Source organism: Fopius arisanus, unplaced genomic scaffold (genome assembly GCF_000806365.1).
Source record: "Fopius arisanus strain USDA-PBARC FA_bdor unplaced genomic scaffold, ASM80636v1 scaffold00050, whole genome shotgun sequence".
In the NCBI taxonomy this organism is placed as follows: domain Eukaryota; kingdom Metazoa; phylum Arthropoda; class Insecta; order Hymenoptera; family Braconidae; genus Fopius; species Fopius arisanus.
This window is the reverse complement of record NW_011887789.1, coordinates 293,885-307,644: the sequence shown is the minus strand read 5'-3', so window position 1 is coordinate 307,644 and position 13,760 is coordinate 293,885. Positions and strand designations below refer to the sequence as shown.

The following is a 13,760-nucleotide window of genomic DNA, read 5'->3' as shown; positions in this document are numbered from 1 at the left end:
GAATTTCTCAGCTATTTTCTGGACACGAAGGAGAATACAAATAAAAATCACAATTATCATTTGATAATTGTTTATATAATTGCTTAAATAATTACTTCCGATTCTTCTTCAATTTCAGCAGCAGCTCGCAGCGTTTCTCAGACAGTTCATGTAATGCTTTTTTATTCTCCTCGAATCTTCCATCATCGTTCGATATTTCTCCCAAATCAGTGTTGATGAGGTGATTCAACATCGACAATGCAGCTAGAATATCCATAGAAATTGATGAATTTATTATTAATTCATTATTATTTATTATTAATAAATGTCATGGTTCTTTTTTCCAGGTTTTTAAATCATAACAATTTCCCTTTCATTGACTTAGTGGATTAGGCCTACAGGGGATACCACTTTAAAAAAAAAACGCGTCAAGGACTCTACCTCTTGGGTGACGTGGAAAGAGTTTCACTTTAATTACTTGATTTATGAAAAAATAGCCAATATTGGGGAAGAATCTCTCTAATTAAAATAATCATATACCCATTGTTCATTTATGCTTTTGCAGACAATTTTTATGCCTTACCTTTTTTTTTCATGTAAATTTGAAAGAAAAAAAATCAAAGGACTCGACTGGCATTCAAATATAAATGCCAGAAATCGCTGAATGGTGGGGACGAAACGCACATGAGGAGAAGGCGTTATACAGCGCTATGTACGAAGTCTGAAGGCAATACCTCCCTGGCGCCCTCCCTTTCTTAGGGTGGAGTACTACGATGCCGCTGGGGTCACTCAAACCCCCAGAACTGAGCCTCTACTTTAGTCAAGCCTTTTCTATGTCAACGTTCTCAAATTCATCATTCAAGAGGCAGTGGGTTTGGATTGGTCGATGGCTCTTCCCAAGCGGTTTAATACCAATGACTTTGCGAATGCACAAGTCAACTTTGTTCTCCGAGCCCTTCTGGCCATGTTGCCACGGTTGTTCGAAGTTCCATCGAGTTAATTGAATAAAATCACCAAGCAATCGGCATTTAACGAAACAATAGTAACAAATTAAACGACACTAAAACGGTAATCAAGTGAGCAATACATCTCGAGACAGAAATTATCGGGTAATAGGAAATTGAGGATTAATGTCCTGTTCGGTTTCAACTGTTAAGTCACGAGTCCATAAATCGAATAAGCAGTGGCTGCCGCCCGGAGCCGTTATTCCGTGCGAAAACTCATTTTGACTGATTTTTGGGATCAAGTCAACGAAAACTTCCACCATTCCGCCAATAACCGAGGGCCGACCCGCAGGGTGGCGTACATTTGATAAGGTAATTTTTTTATTCCCAGTTACAATTTTTTTTTTCAGGCATATCACAGTATGGTTGCTCCTCAAGGGGTGAGTCATGTGCAAATTCAGGGAACGTTGCACCATCGGTCATTGTTTGGGATAAAATTTATTTTGGAAAGTCATCGAGATTTTTCAGGGGTATTGAGGGCTGCGACAATTAATTCTGCCGTGTAATAGGTTTTTTATTGTTCATTTATGGTTAATTGTCCATATGGAGTTTGTTTCATATATTTATTCAGGTGAACTTCAATGGAGCTTTCTTTTTTTTTTCGTGGCACTTTATCTTCGGGTTTGAAGATCTCAAGGCACTCGTCGTTATCGGGGAGAGTGATAGCGTTGCAATAAGGCTATCAATTTTGATAATCTATTTTTAATTGTTTCATGGCGCGGGAACACTAGACAGTTTCATTGGGTATTTTTGGATTTTTCGAGGATTTTGAGTGATTGGGTGTTGGCTCGAACATTTTGCTTACAATAATTGCAATTTTTTTGAAAATATTTCCGGAGTCAATCGGTTCCGCGGGAATTTTTGGAGTAGTCACTCTTTTTAACTCTTGCATGACGAGTTTTTTTTATTTCCATAACTTTGACTGTATGCAAATGGAGTTGTCAATAATCGAGAAGTTCAAAGTGGAATTTTTTAAATTTGAAATCATTTTCCTTATTACCCGAATCTGAAAGTTTGATTATTCACGTGTAATTTTCCACTAGCCTAGCTTTCTTTGTGACTTCCTGTATGAATAAAAACATGACATTATTTTCCTCAATACCATGTTCATATGTAATGAGTCTCTCTCCATTCAGAAATAGACGCTGAATACTTTTTATAATAATAAACCGCTCCCCCACGAATCCTCACCTCCTCAAATACTGATGCCCAAAGAAACCACTCAAGACCACATTTTCCATGCACTCAACTATACCTCAAGGAATTGCGCAATTTATAGCAATTTATCCTTTGATTTTCGTAAAAAATCCGCCACCTGCATTGAAAAAATTGAAGTTGAAATAGGAGGACGTAATCTGAGTGGAATGATATCACCTAATCGTTGTATCACGTAATTCTTATTTCGTCCATCGACCGAGAATATCGAACTCATTTCCTCTTCATAAGAAATCTGTACAAGATTTTTCATTGTATGCCTCGACTCGTAGATCTAATGATAGAGAGAATCAGCTGAGCACTGAGATATGGGTCGTCTTTGTGATACTAAAGTTATGCGTCTATTTTATTCAGGATTAAACCAGTTCTTACTAGTCACATTATCCATTTCAATGTTTCTCGAAATTCCTCGTTTCGTAATTATCGATTATACTGTACTATTTTTCATTTCACAAGTATTGACGTGTTACATCCGAGAACTCATGATTTCCTATCGCTGGAGATCTTGTTTCTGTTTTTGAATTATCAGATGTGCGGTTTCGAGAACTATTGATGCATTCAATATCTCTCTGTAAATTATGCAACGCTGCAAAACAATGTAGCTCCAGTAAAAATTATTTTAAGGAGCAGTACAGTGAATTTACATAACTTTAAGTAAAAAGTATAATTTTTTTGCAATTTTTATTTGACTTTATGTAAATTTTACTCAGATTCACTGTTAGAAATTGCTCAACAATTTCCTTGTCCTATTTTCTGGAATGGAGAGAGATTTTTGTACAATATCCTTATTTTATACTGGTTTGGTACCACTTTTGTGAATAATGTCGAGTCATTTCAGTGTCAACCAATCATTCTTGAGAGTATTGACATAATACTGACATTGAGCATTTCTAAGAGTCAAGGCGATCATCCATCTGTGGATTCCCATATTTCCTGGTATATGTGATGAGAAAAATAGTAATTCATTATCATCAATCTCAGAATTCATTTTGAGGTGGCAACAACCGTTTTGAAAGAAAATTCTCAGAAAAATTCAGAGATAAAGTTATCTGAAAGCAGATTAGTTTGATAGTCTTTGAAATTTTAAACTTTCACCTCCCTTGTTTGATCTGTTAAAAATCAGTCTTCTATCAATAAAAAAAAATTGTTTCTACAAAAATCGTCTTAACTAGCTTCTGAAATTATTTCTAAGAATATATTCCATGAACGTCTTAACCCTTCCACTGTTCTACCAATTGAAATTCTGTCTCGTCAAAAAAAAAAAATGCAAAAATCCTCTTGAATTTCAATAAATCGATGATTATGAGAGGCAGAAATGGGATCAAGCGATATTTCCAAGGTTAATGACATATCTCACCAAATAAAATAGATAATTTAACGACGATTTAATTAATTTCTCTAGTGATCGAGAGAGGGTAGAGCACGTACATCCTCGTGATCAGAATCATGAATTTCATTGAAACCACGCGTGGCAGATATCGCAAATCCCCACTCAAAAATTGAAAAAAAAATTATTTCCAACGAGGGTATAAACATTTCTTGGCGAATGAATTAACCTGATACTGTTCCATATTCGGATTGGTTTGCGATAAGATGAGATACACGAAGTAGTCTTTTATCACCGCGAAAAAAAAAGTATAAGTACTGCCCCCCAGTGAAGTATGACCCTTGGCGTGATGTGTGCATCGCTCACCCCTCCATTTAGCTAATTCAATCTCTATGAATCATAATCCCAGAACTGTCAGATAAGGCTTGGTCTTGAGGAGGTGGAACCACGGGGTTGTACTGATAACACTTATCAAATTCGTATAAATACGGGGTGAAACAGTGGCTTCGGGTTCAGTACCAATCGACTATTCGTCAGTCCTATTACCAAGTAATTCATCCAACATTTTCTCTGATCTTCATCGACTTTCTTCATTCAAGTGATTAATACCATTCTGAATTGATTTTTTGTTAACAAGAGTTAACAAAAAATACCGAAAACGATTATCTATTTATTTTCATTCGGTGACTTGTCAAGGCACGAGAATTACTTCCCACGATAAAGTAAGTTGCAATTACTCAACGGTTAATGTACAGCTAAAAGAATTTCCAATAATTCGATGATGAAATGAAAATGAGCTGTAATAGATTTCAATTTTCGTAAGCTCAACTGAGGATACGATTATAATTAAATCCTTACCATGAATTCCATTGATTTTCTAACACATTCTCCATTCCGCGCCGAGAAGAACAATACGTCCTCACTTTTGTTTAAAAAATTAACAAGTCGTGTGGAAAAAAGTGATTATACCTCTGATAATCGATAATAAGTCCTCACGTAATTGTCAGTATTATTGCATTCGCATTTTCTAGTAATTTTTGAATTGATAAGCCTTCATTCTGTCGAATGCGATTAAAAAAAATGGTAAATTCCGCTTGTTGCAGGGTTGTATCTGCGATAGACTGGTTGGCCAGTCTGTTGTTGTGTCTCTGAGCAACAGTGTCAACTGGAAGTTGGCCCTGAACGCAGAGCCCCCGTGGCTTTGCTAGCACCCCCAACTCTGATATCGCATTAACTCGCCTCCCCACGACACTCAAAATTCTCACTGACAGCTGCCTCATTGCTACCTAGCGTCCGCAGAGTACCACAAATCATCCTCCCAAACGCAACTACACAAACAAATAAATCAATCCACAAGCCCCAAACGAATAATTCTTCAAGTAATCAACATGAAGGTGACAAATTTGGACGAACGCATCCACGTGTTGGACAGTGCATCCAGCGTGATGAGTGTCATCACAGAGATTGCAGAGAGTGGCCTCCAGGAGGAGGCCTTCTACGTATTGGATATCGGTGATATTGTCAAGAAACACCAGATCTGGAAGGAGAAGATGCCGAGGGTCGAGCCTTACTATGCAGTTAAGTGCAACGACTCTCTGATTGTCATAGAAGTCCTGGCATCACTGGGCATTGGCTTTGACTGTGCATCCAAAGTGGAGATCAACAAAGTCCTGGAGGTCGGTGTCGATGCTTCGAAAATAATATTCGCTAATCCAGCTAAGCCTGCTTCCCACATTCGTCAAGCTGCTGCTGCTGGCGTTGACACAATGACTGTTGACAATGAGAGCGAGTTACACAAGATCAAGAAGCTCCATCCATCTGCCAAGATTGTCATTCGTATTCGCTGCGATGCTGAAGTTGCCCAGTGCCAGCTGGGAATGAAATTCGGATGTGATCCAGTGTACGAGGCACCGACCTTACTGCGTCTCGCTTCAATGCTTAATCTTAATGTCGTTGGAGTCAGTTTTCACGTTGGCTCTGGATGTCAGGATCCTCCGGTCTTTTACAGGGCTATTGGACATGCAAGGGCTATCTTCGAGATGGCTAAGGAAATCGGATACAAACCTTATCTTCTTGATCTTGGTGGAGGCTACCCTGGGGACAAGGGAACCTCCATTGACAAAATCGCTGATGTCATCAATTGCGCACTCAGCGAGTACTTCCCCAGTGAGTTTTATTGATTATTCCTTGTTTCTAATCTCCAGAGCTTTCGGAGTGGTATGAAAAAAAATTTTCATCGCGTTTGCATTGATGATGATTCTTTTGCGTTCTCTTTTCTAGATGACGACGTGCATATTATTGCTGAGCCTGGAAGATTCTACGTTGCATCTGCATTTACACTAGCTACGAGCATTCACAGCAAACGATCAGTTCGCAGTGACAAAATGTCACCCCATTCAGTTACTCATAATATGTATTATATTAACGATGGTGTTTATGGATCCTTCAACTGTCTTCTGTATGATCACCAACATGTTACTCCTATTCCACTCAAGGCAAGTTTTTATTCAGTGCCGGCCTGAGAGGGGAGGGCAAAATTCAATCGAATGTTTTCCCTGTTCATATCTTATCGATTTTTGGTCTAAGATAGTTCGATTTATCAGATTTTCATTAGATAAAGACAGAAAAAATATAGTTTCTCAATGACATACTCTCTCATCCGATATGTTCAAGGAATTTTAATTAAGTTCACCTTAACTTCAGGAGATCACGTCAATTATGAATGTTTTTTATGATTCATTAGAATAGTCATGGATCCTATCAGTTTATTTTCTTTTATTATTTTTAAAATTTATTTCATGTCCAATTTTGTGATTACAGAGTGGCTGTGGAAAAATGATTCCATCAAGCATTTGGGGACCCACGTGCGATGGCTTGGATCAGGTTGTCGAAAATATGCTGATACAGGATATGGATCTGGGGGATTGGATAATCTTTGAAAACATGGGTGCCTACACTCTTCCAGTAGCTTCACCATTCAATGGCTTCCCAATTCCCAAGGTTCACGTCGTTGCTGAGGAGAGCGTATGGTATGTATTGATTTAGCATCAATACCAGTGAAATTCAATTAATTTATTTGTCTAATCTAATTTGAGATATAGATGTGAATGTTTCTAATAGTATTATCAAAGCAATATCATATATCATGATATCATAATTCAATCATTAAAACAGTGAAGCAATTTTTTGTTTCAGGCTGTTGCTGAAGGACGCTCTTCCATTAACCGAAGATCACTTCGTAATTGGTACGACTCCAGCAAATCTCCGTCTCGGTCTGGACATTGGAGGATCCAAAGCCGACCAGTGGGCACCTCCACCCGTCGATCTCAATTCCTCTGGTATTATAAATGATCCACCATCCTCTCCTTTTATTTACGAATACGTTGAAGTCGAACCGATTAACTGAGTAATGTTGAAATTCATATTCACCATTCCAACAGGCTACGCATGATATCGATGCAAAAATAATCTGCGTGGAAATTTTTTTAATATCAGAGCAGTTATTTCTTTCGATCTTATCGAAGCCAACGAATTCACAAATGTCCATTCATTTTGCGATTAATATCGTGAATAATCGTCTCTCCGATAATTAATTGAATAATTCCAATTATCAGGTGAATTTATCAACTTGTGAAATGTTTGTTTAGAATGGTATCGAAATTGCTTTTATTTATCTTTATTAATGGAATTAATAACCGAAGCATTCCGATCGTGGCTTCGAGAAGAAAAATAATCCCCCTAATCAGCTTTAGATGTTTTACAAACAGATGCTAATGGCAAATAATCGAAAAATCTGAATACTCGTTAAATGTGTTGGACTCAGATGTTGATGAATATAGCAGGTGTATCGCTCAATCAAATTTCGGCTGACTATTTCCACTACATGGCACGTGGATATTCCGAATAATTTAAATTCTCATAACTGCTGAAGTTATAAGTTTCTTCTGGATGCAAACTACGCACAATGAACAATGACAAAATTATTTTTTAATTACCAACATTGAAACTCGAGATCTTCCTAATTTTATCGACATTAGATCATAAATTTTGCAATTAAATAACAATCGCTAGGTCGATTCAGTAGATTTTAAACAATTATACGTGGTTGTAAAATTATAATTAGTAGATGTCAGAATTATCCAGAGAAACATTATTTGTGCAGTACAATCTTTCGTACCTTTGTATGACGAGAAAAAAACCAGAGGAATAATTAGGATCGAACTGTAGATGCAAGAGAATAACAAAAAAAAAAACCATGTGGAAAAAAATATTATGTTGTAGGACGAATTTTTCGTAGAATGGAAAGATGATAAAAATTGAAGGAAAAACTCTGCAGGAGTGCTAGCAAACTCTGAGGCATTGAGGCAGCTGTCACAGGAAATAAAACGATGAATAGTTTTCTCATTGATTAATTACCCTAATTGTATTATATGTGAAACTCACTTACATAATTATTGCCCATTAATTATTCAATTAGCTCGATTTACGTGTGTAATAATGTACACTAGGTCAATAAAATTTAATTTGAGATGTAATTGACAATTTTCTTCTCTCGATTCTTCATTTTCCTAAAATATGAAATATAATATAATAATCCCCAAAAATATCAATTGAAAAATCACGAGTTCGTTCAGTTGCAGCTGAATATTTCACTCAATCGTAAAACCAGTGGATGTGATCAAGTTTTTCCTTTCTCATTCTTCAATAAATCACTGGTCATTGGAGTCTATAACTTTCGTCATTAATTAAAACAATTCAATCATATTTCCTTCGTGATAGATTCTTGAAACTGTCAAAGTGATTGAATTATGATAGCTTAAGACATCTGACTGAGCTGGGGCACATTCACCTCAGAAATTAACAGCGAATTTATTTGAAATTCATTAATTGAATTTGGGATTGATATTGGATTTTTAAATTTTGAAAAATTACAGATCGATTGTGAATCGAATAATCAAAATGACAGACGAGATCGAGCATAAAACCTCAGCGTTATCCGGATAATTAAGATCTCATTCGTTCCTCAATTACCTTCTCTCCTCGAACTCCGATTGATCATTAATTTTAATGACCATTTCCAATAATTAAACCAGTGTAATAGTCTTCATAACTGTAACGACTACTGGCGAATACTTTTTTCAATGTGAAATCATTTCTTTTGTGGCCAAATCTGCTGTTTACGTAACCGTCATCACTCTCTATTCTTTCGCATGACGAAGTTGCTTTCCTCATCAATTACTTTCGGCGAAGGAAGGCATCGACTGGAGTAAACAATTGCTCAAATCGTAATTGATGACTGGACCCACTTCATTTCACGGTTGAAATCGTTGATGATTAAGGAAAATTATTCAATGTTTTCTAATCGTGCGTTAATGAGTATTTCAGTTGTTAATTGCTTAATGCTGTTTTATTATGTTACCGTCGATTATAATTTGGGAGACTGAGAAAAAAAAAACCTGATTGAACAGGAAGTGAAATTTTTCCAAGTCGAGACCTGAACGAACTGCGTGACGAATACCAGGTGACCTTTCTTTCATGTATTGCATGATATTTTGTTTCTTCGCTCGTTAAATTAATTTTGGTCCACCTGGAGACAACGAAAGAATGTATTGTCACGTCAGGAAAAAAAAAACACTGGTTCGTTAGCGAGAGAAAGAGAAATTGTAATAATGGAAATTGAAAGCGCATTGTTTATTTATTTTTTTTTTTGACTCCGCATTTTCGAACAACGGAATTTGCATTGTCATTATTTGTCCTACTGATTGGTATTGATGGATCAGCTCATTTGTTCGGAGATAATGAATGAACCTATATATACCTCTCATCGATGAAAGAGTAATGTAGCTGATTTTACATTGATGTTTCACGTTTCATTTTACGATGTGGAAAATTGTCCATTTACTTGTCAATGGATGAAATTACATGTTCTTTTATCTCATTACTTGACAAGTACAAAAAATATTTACAGCTGTACTTGTGATAAGATGCCGTTAAATGACAGATTATCACATATTGATATGTAGGATCTCTCAAATTATGGCATGAAAATTTACATAACATGTCATATTTTGTGAAAAAATGTCAAAAGATATCCGAAATCATATGAATTTTTAATAAAAATCCACGGTGTTTTGTCACTTTGAAAGGTAATGGCCAGTGGCAACAACAAAGATTCCATTGATTAAAAAATCCAGGAAAAAAGTGGAGAATTAAGCGAACGAAATGCTGAAAGGGGATTTCACGTCGAACTGAGAGTTGCGCAACTGGAAACAAGAGACTAGATCGTGATCATCAGATCCTCGTGAATAAATTTATTCCCATCATTCCCCGAATGTGTTAAACCTCTCGATGGGGATTTACGCACGAGACCTTGATGACGATTCGATGGGGAATTGAATTTCCTGAGTCGATTCTAGAATTAGTGAAGAGTCTGATGATTTCGATTAAACCAGAGACATACCTACCGTCATCTTTGTATTTCACCGTGTGACTTGAGCCAATGCTTCCAGGTGATAAATTTATAGTTTCAATCAGGTAAACTTTAGTATCGATCTTTATGTAAGGTTCACGTGTCATAAATAAAAAAATATTGAATTAAAAAATGTGATGTAAGATCTGAGACGAGAGGTAATGAAATCATCTCTTCATTTCTGAATTTCTAATTTCAGAAATTCCGGATGGATCAGATGTATCTTAACATATAATGCAAAATTATGGGCCATGATTCCGCGAATATTCTGATGTGTATATGACATAAATAAATATCTGGCTTATACGTATTATTCAACATCTATTGATCCTTAATATTAAACTGTCTCTATTTCGTGGGATTAAATCGTAATTGTCGTTGTTTGTCTTTTCTATTGATCGATAAATTGTTTATAGGCTCCACTTGGATCCGCACGTCACATGAACTCCCATTTGGATAGAAGGAAAGTCATCCCCTCCGAAATTTAATCCTCATGATTCAATTCCTGGTAACCGGAAAATTTGAAGAACACGTGACATTTACCAGACATCAGCAATTCGATTAACGAGTGCACGATCCAGATCTAAATCATGAAAATGTCTCGGACGTGAGTGTAACGTATTGAAGGGAATGCAAATATGTAGTTTTATACATTAATCTACAAGTACTGTTCAAGTGTAAGTGCAGTATCCGTGCTCAATCCCAAATGCATTGTGAAAGGCGGTATCTCCACTGGTTTTGTTGAATGTAAAGATAGTTAACCGGAGGTGAACTGAAACAAGAGCAAATCGTCATACGTTATATTGAAATAATTGCGCAATGTAATTATTTCACGATTTAATGTTATCACGACGAGTTTATTCGGTGGTTTATGGAAAATACTCCAGCACAACCCCGAACCCGAGTCACCTCCGTTTTTTTTTCGATTTCATTAATTATTAATTATTTCATCGCCGATTATATGTAATCCCAACGTAATATTAAATGATTATCATTATCATTTAATATTTCTTTAATATTTCTTTTTTTTTATCATTTTCATTTAATATTTCTCAAATATTTTTCCTAAATCAGAATGAAGAGGATTTTTGAAGGTTGAGAGAAACCTTTGTTGACGATTATTACTGCTCCATTTGAGAATGACTCATGACTGATAATAATATTTTCATAATAATGATTAGACTCTCGGGTCCAAAGACGACCGATTGACCGGGAATTTTACGCAATAAACGTGAGAAATGCCCGGAATTCGATGAAATACCAGAGGTGCCGGGTGACTGGGATATTTGTTTTTATTTATTCAATGTTTATTGCTCGACAATATTATCTGAACATAAAATATATCAAGGCTATCACAGAATCTCATTTCACGGTAAATACATTAATAAAAAATTGGGCATAATTATTCTCCCTGTCTAGAATATTCATGAAATTTAAAATGGTATTCATTGTTGCGAGGAACTTCATAATAACAATCGCCACGAATTGTTGCTCCAGGGAAAACTGTTACGCCGTTAAGTGCCAACGCGAATTGTAATAAAAACCCCTGACCATTTTAAATAACCGCATTGTTGTAATAATTCATCAAGCATAACGGAATAACGAGAAGCTCACCAATTTCTATTTGCCGGCGGATTTTCCCTTCCTTTTGGGAATTACTGATAAGGGAATTTCCTCTTTGTGGTCCTCTTCTGACCGCAATTACGGTATTGTAAATTTTATTGTCGAGTTATGTGATTTCACTGCAGAAAAGCAGTAAGAAATAATCTCGTAAAAAAGTATGATCATCGTGCTGTAATAACACCTCAAAAGGGAGAAAACATCCTGCAATTATTAAAAATGTTGCAAAACAATCCTTGGACTGAGGAGGAATTTATATCCTGCTGAATGAATATTGATGTATTTGCCAGGGGATATTGAGTGATTAGCTGCGGAAGTGACAGAGATTTATGCCGGGGTAAAATTTTCCGTTGAATAATCCCGGGGGTATTATAACATATAATCGATTTACAGCAGAAACAATTACGATAATAAACATCTCAAGCGGTCGGCTAAAATTTTCCATTAGTTGTGTTTTATGCGTTCTGGACGCATTGATGTAACTGTTATGGAAATAAATGAGAGTAAACAATATAGGGTGAACATTCTATTTATCGAATAGTTAAAGCTGTTTCACAGAATTATCAAATGAGGAGCTATTATGTGAGAAGATATGTGAGAAGATAGAATAATTATGACATACGCTGAATTCAGTGAACGATAACTCCAATATGCAAAAAAAAAAAATTCTGTCTTGAGCTTGAAAAAAGAGAATAACATGATTTTACTTTAAAAAAAAAATTGATTCATCAATGAGGAATTCTATATAAATTTCATGTCCCTTTGACGTTGGTAATTTTTTTATGTTCATTTTGAAAATGGGAAATTAATAACTTGAGGAGGAAAATGTGGAAATGAGACGTAGATCTCAGGAGACTTTTAGCAGAATCATTACGGATATCCGTTGGACTTCGCGCCATATCATTTCACGCATAACACTTCCCTAAACATAACAAGCCATGGAATTCGTTCATACAAGCATTCATGAACATGTAATAAACGTCAGGTTGTACGAAAGATACAGGAGTGAGGTTTATACCACGATTTCACTTTTACCCATGCGTACGCCTTATTACTTCCACTAGATTTTATTTCCCCCTCTGATGAAAATGCATTTTCTTTCGTACAAAGAATTTCCCCGGAGAATACAACCCAAAAGTCGACACTGGAGATTAGCCTAGAATTTTCCAAAAACTTTTCTCCAAAGGCAATATAATTTCCTCCTTCTACCCCAGTCCTTGGTTTTTCCTTTCCGACGTTCTCCAGTCACCAAGTGTAATTCTGGAAAAACCGGGAAAATCGGGGACGTCCTCCCGGATCGTTCCCTTTTTTACTACGTAAAAAAATGCTCCATAGTAACAAAGAAAAAAATATTTCCTGAATCCGAAAATATATGAAAAAAAATTTTGGAAGTGAATTCCGTAGTTTTGACAATTTCCTGAAATTTTTATTTGAGGTCATACATTTGACTGCATCAATGCAGTAATTTTTTGGAGATTATCTGGAATATTTTTGACACTTGTCAGGTTAATGTTCCTCGTACTCCAGCTTGGGACATGAGTGGTATTGCCAGACTGGAGGCCAATAATGTTGATATAGAGGTTACGGTATAGTGTCCGGTAAATTCAGTGTAGGTATAAGTTTGAAAGAAAATTAGGAGCAAAGCGTGTCCCCTTTCTCTTGCCAAGCGGAGCGTGCCATAAAATACTTTCGCTCTCGCCAGCCAACACGATAGGGCCACAGTATACACTGGGCTTTTACCAGTGGATTTTCGTACTAGTTTCTAAACACAAACCGTACAGACGGAAAACCGGAAAACATTGCAGACTCCAGTCATGCCACACCTCTTTATCCTTGCCATGGGTGAATTGTGGGTAGTTTTCGATGGAATTTTAAATTGTTCTCAGTGAAGTAGAGGTGACCCTCGTGACCCTTCACTCTCCATTTCTACCCAACAGCTTTTCCCCCCTGCTAAACCATATTCTATATATTCTATTAGAAATCAAGTGAAAATAGGATATTTATAAATATTTTACATTGCTTTATTTATGTACTCGGGTAAACAAAATTGTAATCGGAATATTTTTTCCTAATTTTCAAAAAATTTCTGGAAAACTTTTCAGAAATTTTTGTATGAAACAAAAAAAATCGGTAAATGAAACAATTT

The 13,760-nt window shown here is 36.2% G+C and overlaps 1 protein-coding gene and 1 long non-coding RNA gene across 3 annotated transcripts; one reads left to right on the top strand and one right to left on the bottom strand.

Annotated features, from left to right (window-relative positions):
- Positions 1 to 911: 911 nt before the first annotated feature.
- On the top strand, positions 912 to 8,060 carry LOC105267772 (ornithine decarboxylase 1). 2 transcript variants are annotated; one of them, XM_011306857.1, is made up of 5 exons: positions 912 to 1,295; positions 4,629 to 5,691; positions 5,806 to 6,020; positions 6,346 to 6,554; positions 6,721 to 8,060. In XM_011306857.1, the coding sequence occupies exons 2-5, from the start codon at positions 4,914 to 4,916 to the stop codon at positions 6,929 to 6,931; spliced, it is 1,413 nt and encodes a 470-aa protein (XP_011305159.1). In that variant the 5' UTR covers positions 912 to 1,295; positions 4,629 to 4,913; the 3' UTR covers positions 6,932 to 8,060. The 2 variants fall into 2 exon arrangements, with proteins under 2 accessions (XP_011305159.1, XP_011305158.1); XM_011306856.1 differs by lacking the exon at positions 912 to 1,295 and adding an exon at positions 4,028 to 4,247.
- Positions 1,446 to 2,530, bottom strand: LOC105267771 (uncharacterized). Its single transcript, XR_892283.1, has 3 exons — positions 2,358 to 2,530; positions 2,175 to 2,298; positions 1,446 to 2,047 (listed from the first exon to the last, which is right to left on the bottom strand). It is a non-coding gene; the product is annotated as an uncharacterized lncRNA (long non-coding RNA).
- Positions 8,061 to 13,760: the final 5,700 nt, after the last annotated feature.